Source organism: Rhincodon typus, chromosome 9 (assembly GCF_021869965.1).
Source record: "Rhincodon typus isolate 14 chromosome 9, sRhiTyp1.1, whole genome shotgun sequence".
Taxonomy (NCBI): domain Eukaryota; kingdom Metazoa; phylum Chordata; class Chondrichthyes; order Orectolobiformes; family Rhincodontidae; genus Rhincodon; species Rhincodon typus.
In genome coordinates this window covers 13820548-13834519 of record NC_063340.1, presented here as the reverse complement: position 1 = coordinate 13834519, position 13972 = coordinate 13820548, and the positions used below count along the sequence as shown (strand labels likewise).

General features: G+C 40.8%; 1 protein-coding gene across 13 annotated transcripts in view; it reads left to right on the top strand.

The window, feature by feature from the left end:
- Positions 1–13972, top strand: part of rin2a (Ras and Rab interactor 2a) — a 98283-nt gene that overhangs the window by 43863 nt on the left and 40448 nt on the right. For 9 of the 13 annotated variants that reach the window (XM_048600803.1, XM_048600799.1, XM_048600797.1 and 6 more), the window contains 2 exons: positions 715–964; positions 5783–5868. In XM_048600803.1, the coding sequence (XP_048456760.1) occupies positions 5827–5868 (42 nt within the window). In that variant the 5' untranslated portion in view covers positions 715–964; positions 5783–5826. Of the gene's footprint in view, positions 1–714; positions 965–5782; positions 5869–6272; positions 6342–13972 lie in introns of all 13 variants that reach the window. The other 4 variants (XM_048600806.1, XM_048600798.1, XM_048600808.1 and 1 more) reach the window with 3 other exon arrangements.

Below are 13972 nucleotides of genomic sequence, written 5' to 3'. Positions count from 1 at the left end.
AGATCACCCCCTCTCAGGCATCGCGTTTCCCAGTGTGAAAGTCCACAGTTCTCCCAGTGTTTTGTCAAAGCCTGACACCAGTGATCAACTTGTTGCATGTGCTGCCAAAACAACATTTAGGTTTCTGAAAGCCAAGTAAGCGACCAAATGTTAAAAATTGTCACACCTTTCTGCAGCAGCGAGGTCTCCACACTAACCAGCAGGGTAGCTGTTTCAGCTAAGCTCTCAGAACAGTCAGTTCCTACCTTGACAGCAAGTCAACCAGGCCAAAACATCCCACTGAACCAGCAATTCCTTTTGTAGGAGCTATGTGATTATGTACAGAAAGGAAGTAAAGAATAGAATTGGTGTATGTCTGTGAGCAATGTCAGGCAGTGTGGTAAGGACTGATTTTTATCTTTGTATCCACAAAGATTGACAGGAAATGCTAAATGTGAGCATATTTGTTTAAATATCTATAATTGTTAATTTTTAAAAAGTATGCATATTTAACTTATTTTTAATCCTGAGTCTTGTAGCACTCTCCCTTCATTTCAAAAATAACTGGTTGCGTGAGATGCTTGATGACTAACGACAGTTTGAGCTTAGTGAATGTAAGAAGGATACTTGGAAAGAGTCAGCATTAGCAGAGTTATGTCAGTGTTAGCTGACCTAAATCAGTGGCAATTCCACTGCCTGGTTCCTCTTCTGATATTGTGGCAAATGTTTCCACAGGCCACTCTGCATTTCGGTGCAAGCTGCAGACGTGCAGAAGAACTACATGGTTATTATGTAATGGCGACCAGTGTCTGAGACTTCTGCAGTCATGTCATTAGCAGAAATGGATCTTGTGACTGTTTTGGAGCAGCTACGTGATGCAAGATACATCAAAGTGAGATATTCTTGGAGCATATATCAGACACGTACAATGTACTGCTACAGAGTTGGAAGCTTTCCCTGAGGTTGAGAAAGGTCATGTACAGAGGTTGGTGCTGTTCCTTACAGTTTTCTTAAATTAACCGCACAAAGACAATCACGCCTATGGTGTGTTGCAATGAGCAAAATCGCACTGCAACTGTGGAAGGCACTCTGCAACTACTGGAGGAGTTGATGTGGATGTTTCCTTGCAAAGATCTTCCCTCTGGCAGACAACAGAGAGACTTTTCTGCAGTTACTGTGATCACACTTATCTCCATTCTTGAATGTAGATAGGATGGCAATATTACCAAGATCCCCCACATGCACCACTTTTCCCAGTTGAGCGATATGAGGTTGTGTAGCTGTGTCAGGAGTGTATGTTTGCCATATTTCAGATTTCAGCAGGGATTCCATCTGCTTCAGAGGTCTTGTCATTTTTATTTAACTGCTCAAATGCTTTTTCTACTTTGCTGCAGTCTAGGGGGGTGGGGTAGTGGCAAAATTGATTTGGGCAGACCATTGAGTAATGAAGCTGAGGATTCTCAAGTTGAAGACAGAGCCCTGGATGAGAAGTTCATGAGTGTGTTGTCTCCAATGAGCACCGACTGCCTCCCTATCCTTGAATGAGGGCCCCTCCCTAGTTCAGCTGTGCAATAAGAAAAAGCTGGTGATAGCAGGGGATAGCAGAAATCATTAAGCAGGTAAATGTGTGGCTTAAAGATTGGTGTGGGAGAAATGGGTTTGAATTGTTGAATTCATGAATTCATTGGCACCTTGGGGAAGAAGGGACCTGTTCAGATGCGATGGTCTGCATATGAACTTGTGCTGGGACCAGAATCCTAGTGAATCGCATAACTAGGGCTTAAACTAAATGGGGGGTGGGGTTGGGGATGGAGTGTTTGGTTGTTGGGGAAATTAGAAAACCCAAATTAAAGGAGGAGGTAAGAGCGCAGGTTAGCGATGTGGCAGATGGTTACCAGAAAATAAAGGTGAGGGACAGAACAGGTGAATGTCTTTATGCACCAAGGATTTATAAAAGAGAAGGGAAATTTACCAGTAGAACAAATCTAAAGGCTTTGTATCGAAATGCACGAAGCATTTGAAACAAAAGTAATGAGTTAATGGCGCAAGTAGAAACAAAAGGGTCCAATTTGGTACTGATTACTGAGACATGGTTACAAGGAGACCAGGTCTGGGAATTGAATATCCCAGGGTATTTGGCATTTCAAAGGGATAGACTGAAAGGAAAAGGAGGTGATGTAGCTTTGCTGGTGAAGGAAGGGATCAGTGCTGTAATGAGAAATGACATAAGCATGGGACATCAAGATGTGGAATCAGTCTGGGTAGAAATTAGAAATAAGAAATAGCAAAGGGAAGAAGTACTTGGTAGGAGTAATGTATAGGTCCCCAAACAGTAGTTCTGCAATGGGGTACAGTATAAACGAGGAAATACTAGAAGCTTGCAAGAAAGGTACGGCAATAATCGTGTGATTTTTACACGCACGTAGATTGGAAGAATCAAATTGGCAAGCGTAACCTGGAGAAAGAGTTCATAGAATGTTTCTAGGAGCAGTATGTTGTGGAACCAACCAGGGAGCAGGCTACTCTGGATTTGGTACTGTGTAGTGAGGAGAAATTAATTGATGACATCATAGTTAAGGATCCTCTAGGCAGTAGTGACCATAGTATGATAGAATTCAAAATTCAGTTTGGGGGGTGAGAAAGTGCAGTCCCGCAGTAGTGTTCTGGAATTATACAAAGGGAATTACATAGCATGAGGACAAATTTGGCCCGAGTAGATTGAGCAGGAAGGCTAAAAGGTAAGACAGTGGATGAGCGGTGGCAGTTGTTTAAGGATCTACTCAATTCCTCACAATTAAAATATATCCCAGTGAGGAAGACGGGAAGGGAGTGGGGTAAAAAAAAATCCATGGCTAAACAAGGAGGCCAACGACAATATAAAGTCAAAAACTAAGGTATACCATATTGCAAAGGCCAGTGGCAGGCAGGAGGATTGGTAAACTTTCAAACATAAATGAAGGGATACTAAAAAATTAATAAACAAAGCTAAGGTGAATTATGAAAGAAAACTAGCACAAAATATCAAAAAGGATAGCAAAAGCTTCTGTAGGTATATAAAAGGGAAGAGAGTCGCTAAGGTGAATGTTGGTCCTTTGGTAGATGAAACTGCAGACTTAATGGTAGGGAACACTGAAATGGCAGAGATGCTAAATCAATACTTTGTCCTCCACTGTGAAAATTGAGGCAATAATACCATTCCAATTGGAACGGGCAAGTCAGAGGCAATAGAAAAAGTAGAACTTAGAACAATCAACATTGATAGGGAAAAGGTACTCAGCAAACTATTAGGATTGAGGATGACAATTTATATAAGCCTGATGGCCTATATCCTAGGGTATTAAAGGAAATGGCGGCAGAGATTGGATCCATTGGTTACAATATTCCAAAATTCCCTGGACGCAGGAAAGGTTCCAATGAATTGGAAAAATGCTAATGTAATGCCCTTGTTCAAAAAGGGATGGGGGCAATTTGTGGGAAATTACAGACCAGTTGGTTTAACGTCAGTTGTTGGCAAAGTGTTAGAATCAATAATCAAGGAGGCAATATCAGGACATTTGGAAAGTCAAAACACTATCCATCAGAGTCAGCATGGTTTTATGAAGGGCGAATCATGTTTAACTAATTTGTTAGAGTTCTTCGAAGATGTAAGAAGCAAAGTGGATAATGGGGATCCTATAGATGTGATATATCTGGACTTCCAGAAGGCGTTTGATAAGATGCTGCACAAAAGGTTATACCACAAGGTTGAATCATATGGGATTAGGGTAATTTATTAGCTTGGATAGAGTAGTTGGTTGGTTTGCCGAGCTGACTGGTTTTCATGCATACTAGCTTGTATAGGTGACTGGCTGATGGAGAGAAGACAGAGAGTTGGGATAAATGATTTTTTTTCTAGATGGCAGGAAGTAACAAGTGGGGTGCCATGGGGTTTGGTCCTTGGAGCCCAGCTATTTACAATCTACATTAACGACTTGGATACAGGGATAGAAGGCTCTGTAGCCAAATTTGTGGACGACACAAAAAATAGGCAGGACGGTAAATAGCAACGAGGAAATAGGAACCTTGCAAATGCACATAGATAGGTTAGGAGAATGGGCCAAAATGTGGCAGATGGAGTTTAACGTGGATAAGTGTGAGGTCATGCATTTTGGTCGGAAAAATGGGAAGGTGACTTATGATCTAAATGAGGAGAGACTTCAGGATGCTCCGGTGCAAAGGGATCTGGGTGTCCTTGTTCATGAGTCACAGAAAACTCGCATGCAGGTACAGCTGATAATAAAAAAAAGTGAATGGAATGTTGGCTTTTATAGCTAAAGGAATAGAATATAAAAGTAGGGAAGTATTGTTACAACTATACAATGCATTGGTGAGACTGCACCTGGAGCATTGTGCATAGTTTTCGTTCCTTTATTTGAGGAAAGATGTGGTGGCATTGGAGGCTGTTCAGAGGAGGTTCACTAGATTTGATCCCAGAGATAAAGGGTTTGTCGGATGAAGAGAGATTGAACGGTTTAGGCCTATACTCTCTGGAATTTAGAAGAATGCGGGGAGATCAAATTTGAGATATTCAAGATGATAAAAGGTATAGATAAAATAGACATGGAGTGGATACTTCCTCTTGTGGGGCATTCTAGGATGAGAGGTCATTGTCTTAGGATAAGGAATAGCAAATTTAAAATAGAGTTGAGGAGAAACTACTTCTCCCAAAGGGTTGCGAATCTGTGGAATTCGCTACCCCAGAGTGCAGTGGATGCTGGGACAGGGAGTAAATTTAAGGAGGAGTTAGACAGATTTTTAACTGGTAATGGGTTGAAGGGTTATGGGGAGAAGGCAGGAAAATGGGGGTGAGGAGCACAATCGAATGGCAGAGCAGACTTCAGTGGGCTGAATAGCCTAATGCTGCCCCTATATCTTATGAACTTATGTCCTCAAAGCATCCCTGAAGTGAAGTTAGGGTTTATCAGATCAGCCATGATCTCATTGAATGGTGGAGCAGACTCAATGGGTTGAATGGCCTACTTTTGATCCTATGTATTGTGATATTATGGTTAATTGAAACTATCTTTGAATCATTTTATTAAAAAGTGCGCGTGGATAATAGTAATCTGTCTGCACTTCAATTCGTGGCAAATTAAACCCTAGCTACTTGTATCTTCCTGTCAGGATCCAGTTTTTTTCCCCAAGATGTTACCTTATTGAAACAACATCCTCCATTAGAAACTTCTGGTTATGGCTTCCCTGAGAAACATTTTACTTGGTTTTCAAAGCTGTCAAATAGATTGTAAAGTTCAGTTTGCAGTTGAACAATTTGTAGTTTGTACCAGAACAGCTAACAACTTGAAAACATCTTTCTTTGCTTTTGCATCATATTGATTTGGTGCTAGAGCAAAAAAAAGGAGGGAATATGTTACGTACTGAATAAAAAGAGAAAATACAAGCTTGTATTCCAAATCAAAAATTAAACGCAAGCAGCTGTTTGTGTCTCTTGACCTCAAATTACCTTCAGTCCCAACGTGAGCACATTGGAAGACTTTAGTTACAGCACAATTGAGCCTTATTAATGAGTTTTACATTGCTTCTATTTGTTGAAAGTGAAGAAGATATTTGAAGATAAAGTATATCTGAACTCCGGTGCTGTGTGATCTACTCTGTTTTGGGATCACTTTGCCGGTATGGAATTAATAAGAAGGTGTTGCTGTCACAGATTTTGGCAGAATGTCTGTTCCTAGTGGGTTTCTTTTTAGTATGTGAGCATCAGAATTTCCTTTCACATGGAATAATCATTAAATGTCTTTGGTTTCAGGTCTGTCTCGCTAAACTCTGAAGCCATCCCAGATATCGCTGAGAATGTCAAGCCTGGTTGAGCTGCAGCGAGGGAGTTTTTTTAAGGTATTGCAATTTTGAGGGGGCAACCTTTCACAAAGGCGATGGTTTTATAAGTATCCTCTGTTCCTCTTTTTCAGTTTGCTTTCCTATTTTTATTTTGCTTTAAGCTGATTCTCATTCACTTTCTTTACTGCACCCCTTATATCCACTTTGCACCACTCCCCTTTTTTTCTGGAAGGGTGATCTCAGACACTTCAATTCAACAGCATTTGTTAGTCCTTTGCCAGGAAACATGCTTGAGAGATGAGGAAATGATCCCACCCTGGTTATGTTTCCTTTTTCCTATGGACAGCTTGGTCGAGACAGTCAGAAACTTGGATGTAAAAGTTATGGGTATATTAAAAAAAAAAAGTTAAACGCTGAACAAGCAGCCTTATATTATAGCTATCTCAATGTCTTGTTTTTAGTAACCTGCTGTTAATGACTTGGCAGACAAATATGAGCTGATCAGGGAAACCAGCATGGATTTGTAAAAGGTAAGTAATCGCAACAAATGAAGCTAGTGCAATTTTTTTGAGGAGGTAACTAATTTAGTACATAAGGATATTAATCGTGCAAACTGCCGTAAAATATTTTACAAGGATCAATGTATGACTGTTAATTAACATGAGAACTTGTAGCTTTGCAGTATCCTATTGACATGGGTAGGGAATTGGACAGAAATTGGTACATCCTCAAATTGGCAGGATGTGACTAATAACTAGGGGTTAGTGTGGCCTCCACAGCTTTTCACAATAAGTAGAAATGATTTGGATGAAGGAACAAGACACAGGCGGCACAGTAAATAGCATGGATGGGATTAGAAAGTTGCAAAAATGTAACAATTGATTAAGTGAAAAACACTGTGGCAGATGGAGTTCATTGTTGGAAACCCTCCCCACTTTAGACCTGAGGAAGAGCGATCAGATCATTTTGTAAATGGTGAGAAGCGAGGACTGTGAATGAGTTACGATGTGGAGGTGCCGGTGTTGGACTGGGGTGGACAAAGTCAGAAGTAACACGACACCAGGTTATAGTCCAACAAGTTTATGTGAAATCACAAGCTTCTGGAGCGCTGCGAAAGCTTGTGATTTCAAATAAACCTGTTGGACTATAACCTGGTGTCGTGTGACTTCTGACTTTGTGAATGACTTGAAACCGGACGGGACCCCTAAGTACAGAAATCACTGCAGCTAGTGGAGTGTTCTCAACTAAAAAGGCCAATGTAGCAGTTGGCTCTTATTTCAAGAAACCTGAAATCCGATGAGATTGAACTGCTTTACAGTTGTACAAATCTCTGATTAAACCCCATAATATTGCATTCAGTTCTGGGCACTGTGCTAACATGCAGGATATGTTGGCCTTTGAGGTGGTGCAGTACACAAAATGATACAGGACTAAAATGGTTAAATTATAACGGCAAGTTACATTGCTGTGTTGTATCCTTTTCAGTACAGAGATTTAAGGGATGTTTCGGATGATTAAAGGATTGAAAGCAAAGACAGGGAGAAGCTATTTCCTGTGGTAGGAAAGTCCAGACTAAAGGGCATAAGATTAAAGTTGGAGCTCGTTCACTCGTGGTTGATGTCAGGAAGCACTTCTGTTCACAAAGGATAGTAGAAATCTGAAATTGGCAGATTTCTGTTAGAAGGGCTGTGGGCAGATGGAGTTAAAGTACAGATCAATCTTTAAATTATGGAATCTAAATGTGAACAACACAAGAAAGTTGTTTTCATGCATTTTCAAGTGAGTTTATCACTGTGGGTTGAAGTGTTGGACATGTAGCATCTCCGGGAAGTCAGACATTTCATTGTCACATGATACTGCAGTACATCCTGAGGCGATGAGTGATGCTATATATAAGATGTATTGGTAAAGAAGCTTAATCCTGATGTGGGCTGTTGCTGACTTCATTTTTTCTTTAAACCAAAAAGCAGCACATGGTGCAAACTGTATTTGGTAAATCTGTTCTTTAGTACAGAATATAAATAAAGATAATAGAGTGCTGATGCTGTGTAAGAACTTATTTTCAGTATCTAAATTCTGTGGAATGTCTTTCTGTGGTCACGGCTGTTTGGTGTTTTATGAAGTTTGTGGGAAGTTGTGGGATGCAAACTGGAACATCTGACTTTATCTCCTTTCAGAGGAGCAACATGTTGCTACTTTAATGATTGTAGGAGTACTACTTAGTAGTGTGTGCAGGGTCACGGAAGCCAGTCATGCTGAGTGGGTCTTTTTTTTAATTTAGTGACATTCTACATTTAAAAATAATGACCTGTATTTGACACATCTAATTTCTTTTTAAATAAAGTTATCTCACAGTGTCAGAGAGACTCAGTTTTTACAACACAGAAGGAAGCCCTTTGGCCCATTCTGTGCTGGTCATCAAACATCCATCTATTCTAAGATAACACAGTATGGAGCTGGAGGAACACAGTAGGCCAGGCAGCATCAGGGGTGCGGAAAAGCTGATGTTTCGGGTCAGGACCCTTCTTCAGAAATGAAGAATTCTCCATCTGTTCTAATTCCATTTTCCAGAATGTGGCCCAGAGCCTGGTGTGCTGTGGCGTTTCAGGTGCTAATCTAAATAGTTCTTAAATGTGTTGAGGTTTTAAGCCTCTACTGCCCTTTCTTCAGGCAGTGAGTTCCAGATAACCACAACCATATGGGGAAAAAAAATCTTTTCTCGAATTCCTCTAAATCCCCTGCTCCTTGCCTTGAAACTGCATCCCTGGTTGTTACCCCTTCTCTCAGGGGATAGATTTTCCCAATCTACCCTGTCTATGTCCTCCAGAACTTTGTACACTTCCATGAGTTCCCCTCTCAGACTGCTCTGCTCCAGGGAAAACAACCCTAGCCTATTCCATTCTGAAGAAGTCATACTGGACTCGAAACAATAGCTCTGTTTTTCTCTTTCTGAAGATGCTGCCAGACCTACTGAGTTTCTCCAGCGTTCTCTGTATTTGTCTAGTCTCTATTCATAGTTGAATTGCTCCAGCCCAGTCAACACCCTGATGAATCTCCCTTGCATCCCTTCTTGAGCAGTCACATCCCTTCCTATAGTGGGGCAACAGAACTGCACACAGTACTCCAGCTGGGGCTAACTAATGTTGTATTCAGCTCCATCGTAACCTCCTTGCTGTTTTATTCAGTGCCTTGACTTATCAAGGCAAGTATCCCATACACCATCTTAACCATCTCAACTAGCTGTCCTGCAACCATCGACGATCTACCTCCACAGGTCTGAATGGGGTTGTGATCTTTTCAACATAAAATCTCACTCCTAAAATTCCCCCAGTGATTATAGATCTCGGAAGGAAAACGGCAGATTTATCATTTGCTGTTCCTGTGTGATTCAGACTAAATAAAGTAACTCTACTCTCCTCCAGTACTGCGTATTTTCATTTAATATTGGTAGAGTTTGTTAAAAGTACTTTTCTTTAATCATTCAGTGCAAGAGGTTGCTGGTGGTTATCTGATTCATTCCCCAAGTATCTTTCAGAGTTCTGTGATACCAAGCGTTTTGAAGTCTCTGAATAGTAGTAAGGTGACATTTCACTGGGACATTGGGATTCACCGAGTTTGGTGGCAATTAGTGCTGGATGGAGTGAACACCATCCTACTCTCTGCCCACAAAGGTTTCTAAGTGTTTTGATCAGAGACCAGCTCTAACCTGGCATCTGATCCTGCCTGGTGCCCTCTAAGGGGGTCTCTCCCACAACTACTGCTTCCGCTTTGCCTGGCTTCATGTCCTCCTCCCATTCCTTGTGAAGGCCAAAGGTAGACAGATCCCTGACCAGACGCATGACCAAGGACACTATTTCTCCTGGTGTCTTCTATAATGTGTCCAGTAAGATGATGCCCTCAAGAGAATTTTCAGAATAACTTTTGATAGAACGTTTTCAAAATGTTCCAGAATTTCTCCCAGTACCTTTTAATAGTTCACTTCCAACCTCCTGGCAAACAGTGAAAGCTGAACTTTTGTTCAGAATTGTAAACATTACATTTTAAACTCTGGCTTGTTTAGCTCTGAACCAATATTGCTTGTAGCAGCTCAGCAGAGTCTGTTTTTTGAAGTGCTACCAACTTAAGTGCCATGCATCATCTTTAATGATCAACAGCAGGCAATCCAGTTGTAAATCAGATGTTTAAACAGCTTCCAGGTGACTGTTCCTGGAACACAGTTCAATTCCTTGGCTAAGATTGTATCTCGTGTTATAGACATTGTTGCATAAGACTACATCTTGTCTACTGCGGAAATGTTTTAGTGCTGAAAGTATCTGGAAAACTTCACAATCTGTGTCTAATCTTGGAAACAGAAAGTGGGAAGTATAAATTACATTTAAATTGTGTCCAAAATGTGCAATGAAGATCGGGAGAAAAGAAACAGTCGAGGTTATGACAACCAGATAAAGGAAATAGAAAATGGTCTTTTAAAAAAAAAATTCAACTTTTGATTTTGTTTTGAAATACCCATCACTAGTTAACTTCAGAAAAATGACATTTGTGAAGTTTCAGTGTTGCATAAATTGCCTACCTGCAATAATCATTTACTGGTGGCATTGGTTCAGAGTTAAATTTTGTACCATAATGCACATGCGAAGCACACTAAGTTCTTTTACCACCCATTAAAGGTGCTATTTAATGACAAGCTGTTGTTAAAAAAAATTTCCTCTGCTAAATGTACCAACTCTGCCGTCTTTAGAGTGGATTTTGTGGACGAAGATTTCACATTTTGCCACTGTATTGATTTCAGTGCATGTCTCATCAGCAAGAATTATTATACCGAATCCTCGAAGTGCAGAGTATGTCAGACAGCATTTTACAGATTTATGTGTTCAACAGTGCAGGTGCCAATGCTGGAACTTGCAGTCTGATTTACTGCTTAAAACAGTAAAGAGTACTTGCCGTTATTCTCACTGCCAATCAATTATTTTAATCTTTTTGAGCACCATTAACAGTTATAAAAGGACAAAAAAATTATGATGCCTTATCGATGGAAATGTTCCAAAATGCTGTTTAATTGAGCGCAATTACAATGGGTACTGAGGCAAATAAGATGATGTTATGGAGCTGCTTCTTGCTGGATATAAATAGTGTGGGTGGAGTTAGAAAGATTGTGAGTAGCTTTGGTTGATGTCTAACCAAATGAATGATGGAGAGGGAAACATGTACAGAGAAGCATGTGGAGTAGAGTTTATGGAGTGTGCATAATTCATGGGCTCTGACCAGCCAGCTCAGAGCCAGTCCCCAGACTGAGAAGACTCTCTGAGTCTCCTGTTTATATCTGTCAGACCGGGCTCCCTGACTGGCCTGTTAACCTGGGCCAATCGAGGATCTCATAGCCAGAGATCCACCTGGCCCTTGTTCCAGTCACTGCACAATAAACTGAAGAGGAACCATCCGAATTTTCCGCCTTTTAAAGGATTATTTCAAACAGTTCCTGATGCAGGGGACTTTCCCATTAAAATCTTCAATTTCCCAGGCCATTCCCACAAACTCTGCTGGATCTGGACTACCGCATGGTCCTGACATGGAAGGCCAGTCTATGCTGCTCTATCTGGCCATCAGAGTATCTTGGCCTTACGTAATAAACAATGTTATAAAGAAGCCCAAGCTTCTCTATTATTCTTGACTTTTCCTTCTCCTCAATACATCCCTCTTGAATCCAAGCCCATGATTGTGGGCATTGAACCACAGAACAAAAGGGAACATTCCCAAAAACAACAATGTGGTCCGATTACGAAGTAATTTCCACATGTAAACACAGAAATGATTCAAGTCTTTCGGCCATCACAAAAATATTGTTTTTAGCGAAAAGCAGTTTTGTATTAATGCTAAAGTTGAAATGTAACTTTGGAGTTGGGAACTGGACTTGATTCTGGAGTAAAGTGGAGCATGTTTTTGTTTGCAGAAAGCATTATTACTGTCGTTGTGGTACAAATGCAGCTTACATTTAGTTTGCACATGGTAAATGTGTGCAAATTCCTTGTGAGCTGGTGGCAACTAAAAACACTGTGAAGCAACAATCAACAAAACAATCAAATGTTGAACATTGTAGTCAAACTGTAAACACTGGTCGAAAAACTTATATTAAAAGAGTATCATGCATTGAATTAGAATGCACCTTGCATTTTGTATCCCATGTTCATTAAATGATGATGGAATATTCCAATCCAGTAGTCAACATAAAGGAAAACCATGAGACTGTTCACTCGTATTGAAGTAAGTTTTAACAACAAAAGATTTTCATTTATTTAACACTTTCATGACCTCAGAGGATGTCCCAAAGCACTTTAAAGACAATAGAACATTTGAAGTTTAGTCATTGGTACAATGTTGTAATAGATATATGATGATGACCAGATAGAGTTTGAAGAACAAATATAAATATAAATATATCCCACTGGGATATCTCCACTGCTGCTCTCTGAAATATTGCCATGTAATTTTTTCATCTGCCTTAAAGGGCAGACTGTATCCCGGGTTAATGTTTCATTTGAAAGATGGCACCTCTGACAGTTCTGCACTCCCTTCATTCCACACGGAAGTGTCAGCCTGGATTCTGTGCTGAAGTCCTGAGGTGAGACTTGAAGCCACAACCTGCCAACTGAGCAAGGACTGACATGAGTTATGAGAATATTCTGGAGAAAGCTTGGCTTCTCAGCTTTGATAGAAGGTGATGTGAGGAGAACTTGCTGAAGTAAGTCTAAAAGTAGTATGGAGTAAGGAGTCCTCACAAAATACAAGAAATCCTGTGTTAAAGCTTTACCAGGTTGACACCTGATTTGCAGGTGTGCCTGGTGCTGCTCCTGGCATGCCCTCCTGCACTCTCCTTTGACCCAGGGTCTATCCCCTGGCTTGACGGTAATGATGGATTCAGGGATACGCTAGGCCATGAAGTTAGTGTTGGAGCACAGTTCTGCTGCTGATCCCCTCGGTCGTGGATACCCAGTCTTGAGTTGCTAGATGTGTTCAGAGTGTGTCCCATTTTAGCCAAGTGATAGTGCCACACAGTATCATGGAGTGTATCCTCAGAGTGTAGATGGAATTCATCTCCACTGTGTGGTGGTCACTTCTACAGATACTGTCATGGATAGATACTTCTGAGGCAGGCAAATTAGTGAGGTGATGGGTGAGGGCAGTGTTTTTACCTTTTGGTTCCTTCATCCATCATCCTGCTGCGTATTGAGTGTAGCAGCTGATCCCCACCGAGAGTACTTTCTGACACCTTGCCATCCTCAGTGCTTCCTCTAAGTGGTGTTCAGCCTGGAGGAGTACTGGTTTGATATCCAAGGCTTTTATTTGGGGTGGTGGAGAGATGTAGTACATGGTCACTATTAGCAGGTTTACTTGCCCATATTTAAGCTGATGCCATGAGACATTACAGAGTGCAGAGTCCATGCTGAGGACACCAGTGCATCTGTCCCCTGACATTGTACGACTGTGCTGCCAATACCTTTGCTGGATCTGTCCCAGGCTGGTTAACCCAGTTGCCTTGGTGACCATTGTGCTAACAGTTTGGCATTCAGTCCCCGTTCCAGCTGAACTGGATTTGGGAATTGTCTCCTTACATTACCCATTGTGGAGATCATGATGCTGTGAGTCAGACCTGCCTTTGGTCAGAGAACTTGAGTCTGGGTAATGGGTAATTGGGGATATACCAAATCTTAAAGCCCTGCCTGCTTTTGGGTCGAGTTAGATTTTTAGTTCCAGTGGGTTAGTCTATTTTTGCCAATGCAAGAAAATTGCACCTGAAGAGTGGAAACTTTGCTGTTTATACAACTGGTTCTTTTTACCAAAACCTGCAGCAGTACACATGAAATAGGAATGTGTTCAAAGGAATATACTGAATGTTTTTATTGTAGCAGGAATTGGCAGGAAACTTGGTTTTTAATGTAGACACAGGTGAAGTTTGAAAGTGAGTACAAAGTTAAGCTGTTCACTTCCTATTTGTCCTTTGATTTTTACTGTAGTCAAATATTATTCAGAAGTCGCACAAAATGTGGGTAACTGTCATTTTACAGCTTGAAATAAGAATAGTGTGCATTCCAAAGTATTTGCCTTTATTAGGAGCGTTCATGTCTACAGTAGTATTGGGTAAACTTAACCTAAATGCTTTGTGTTC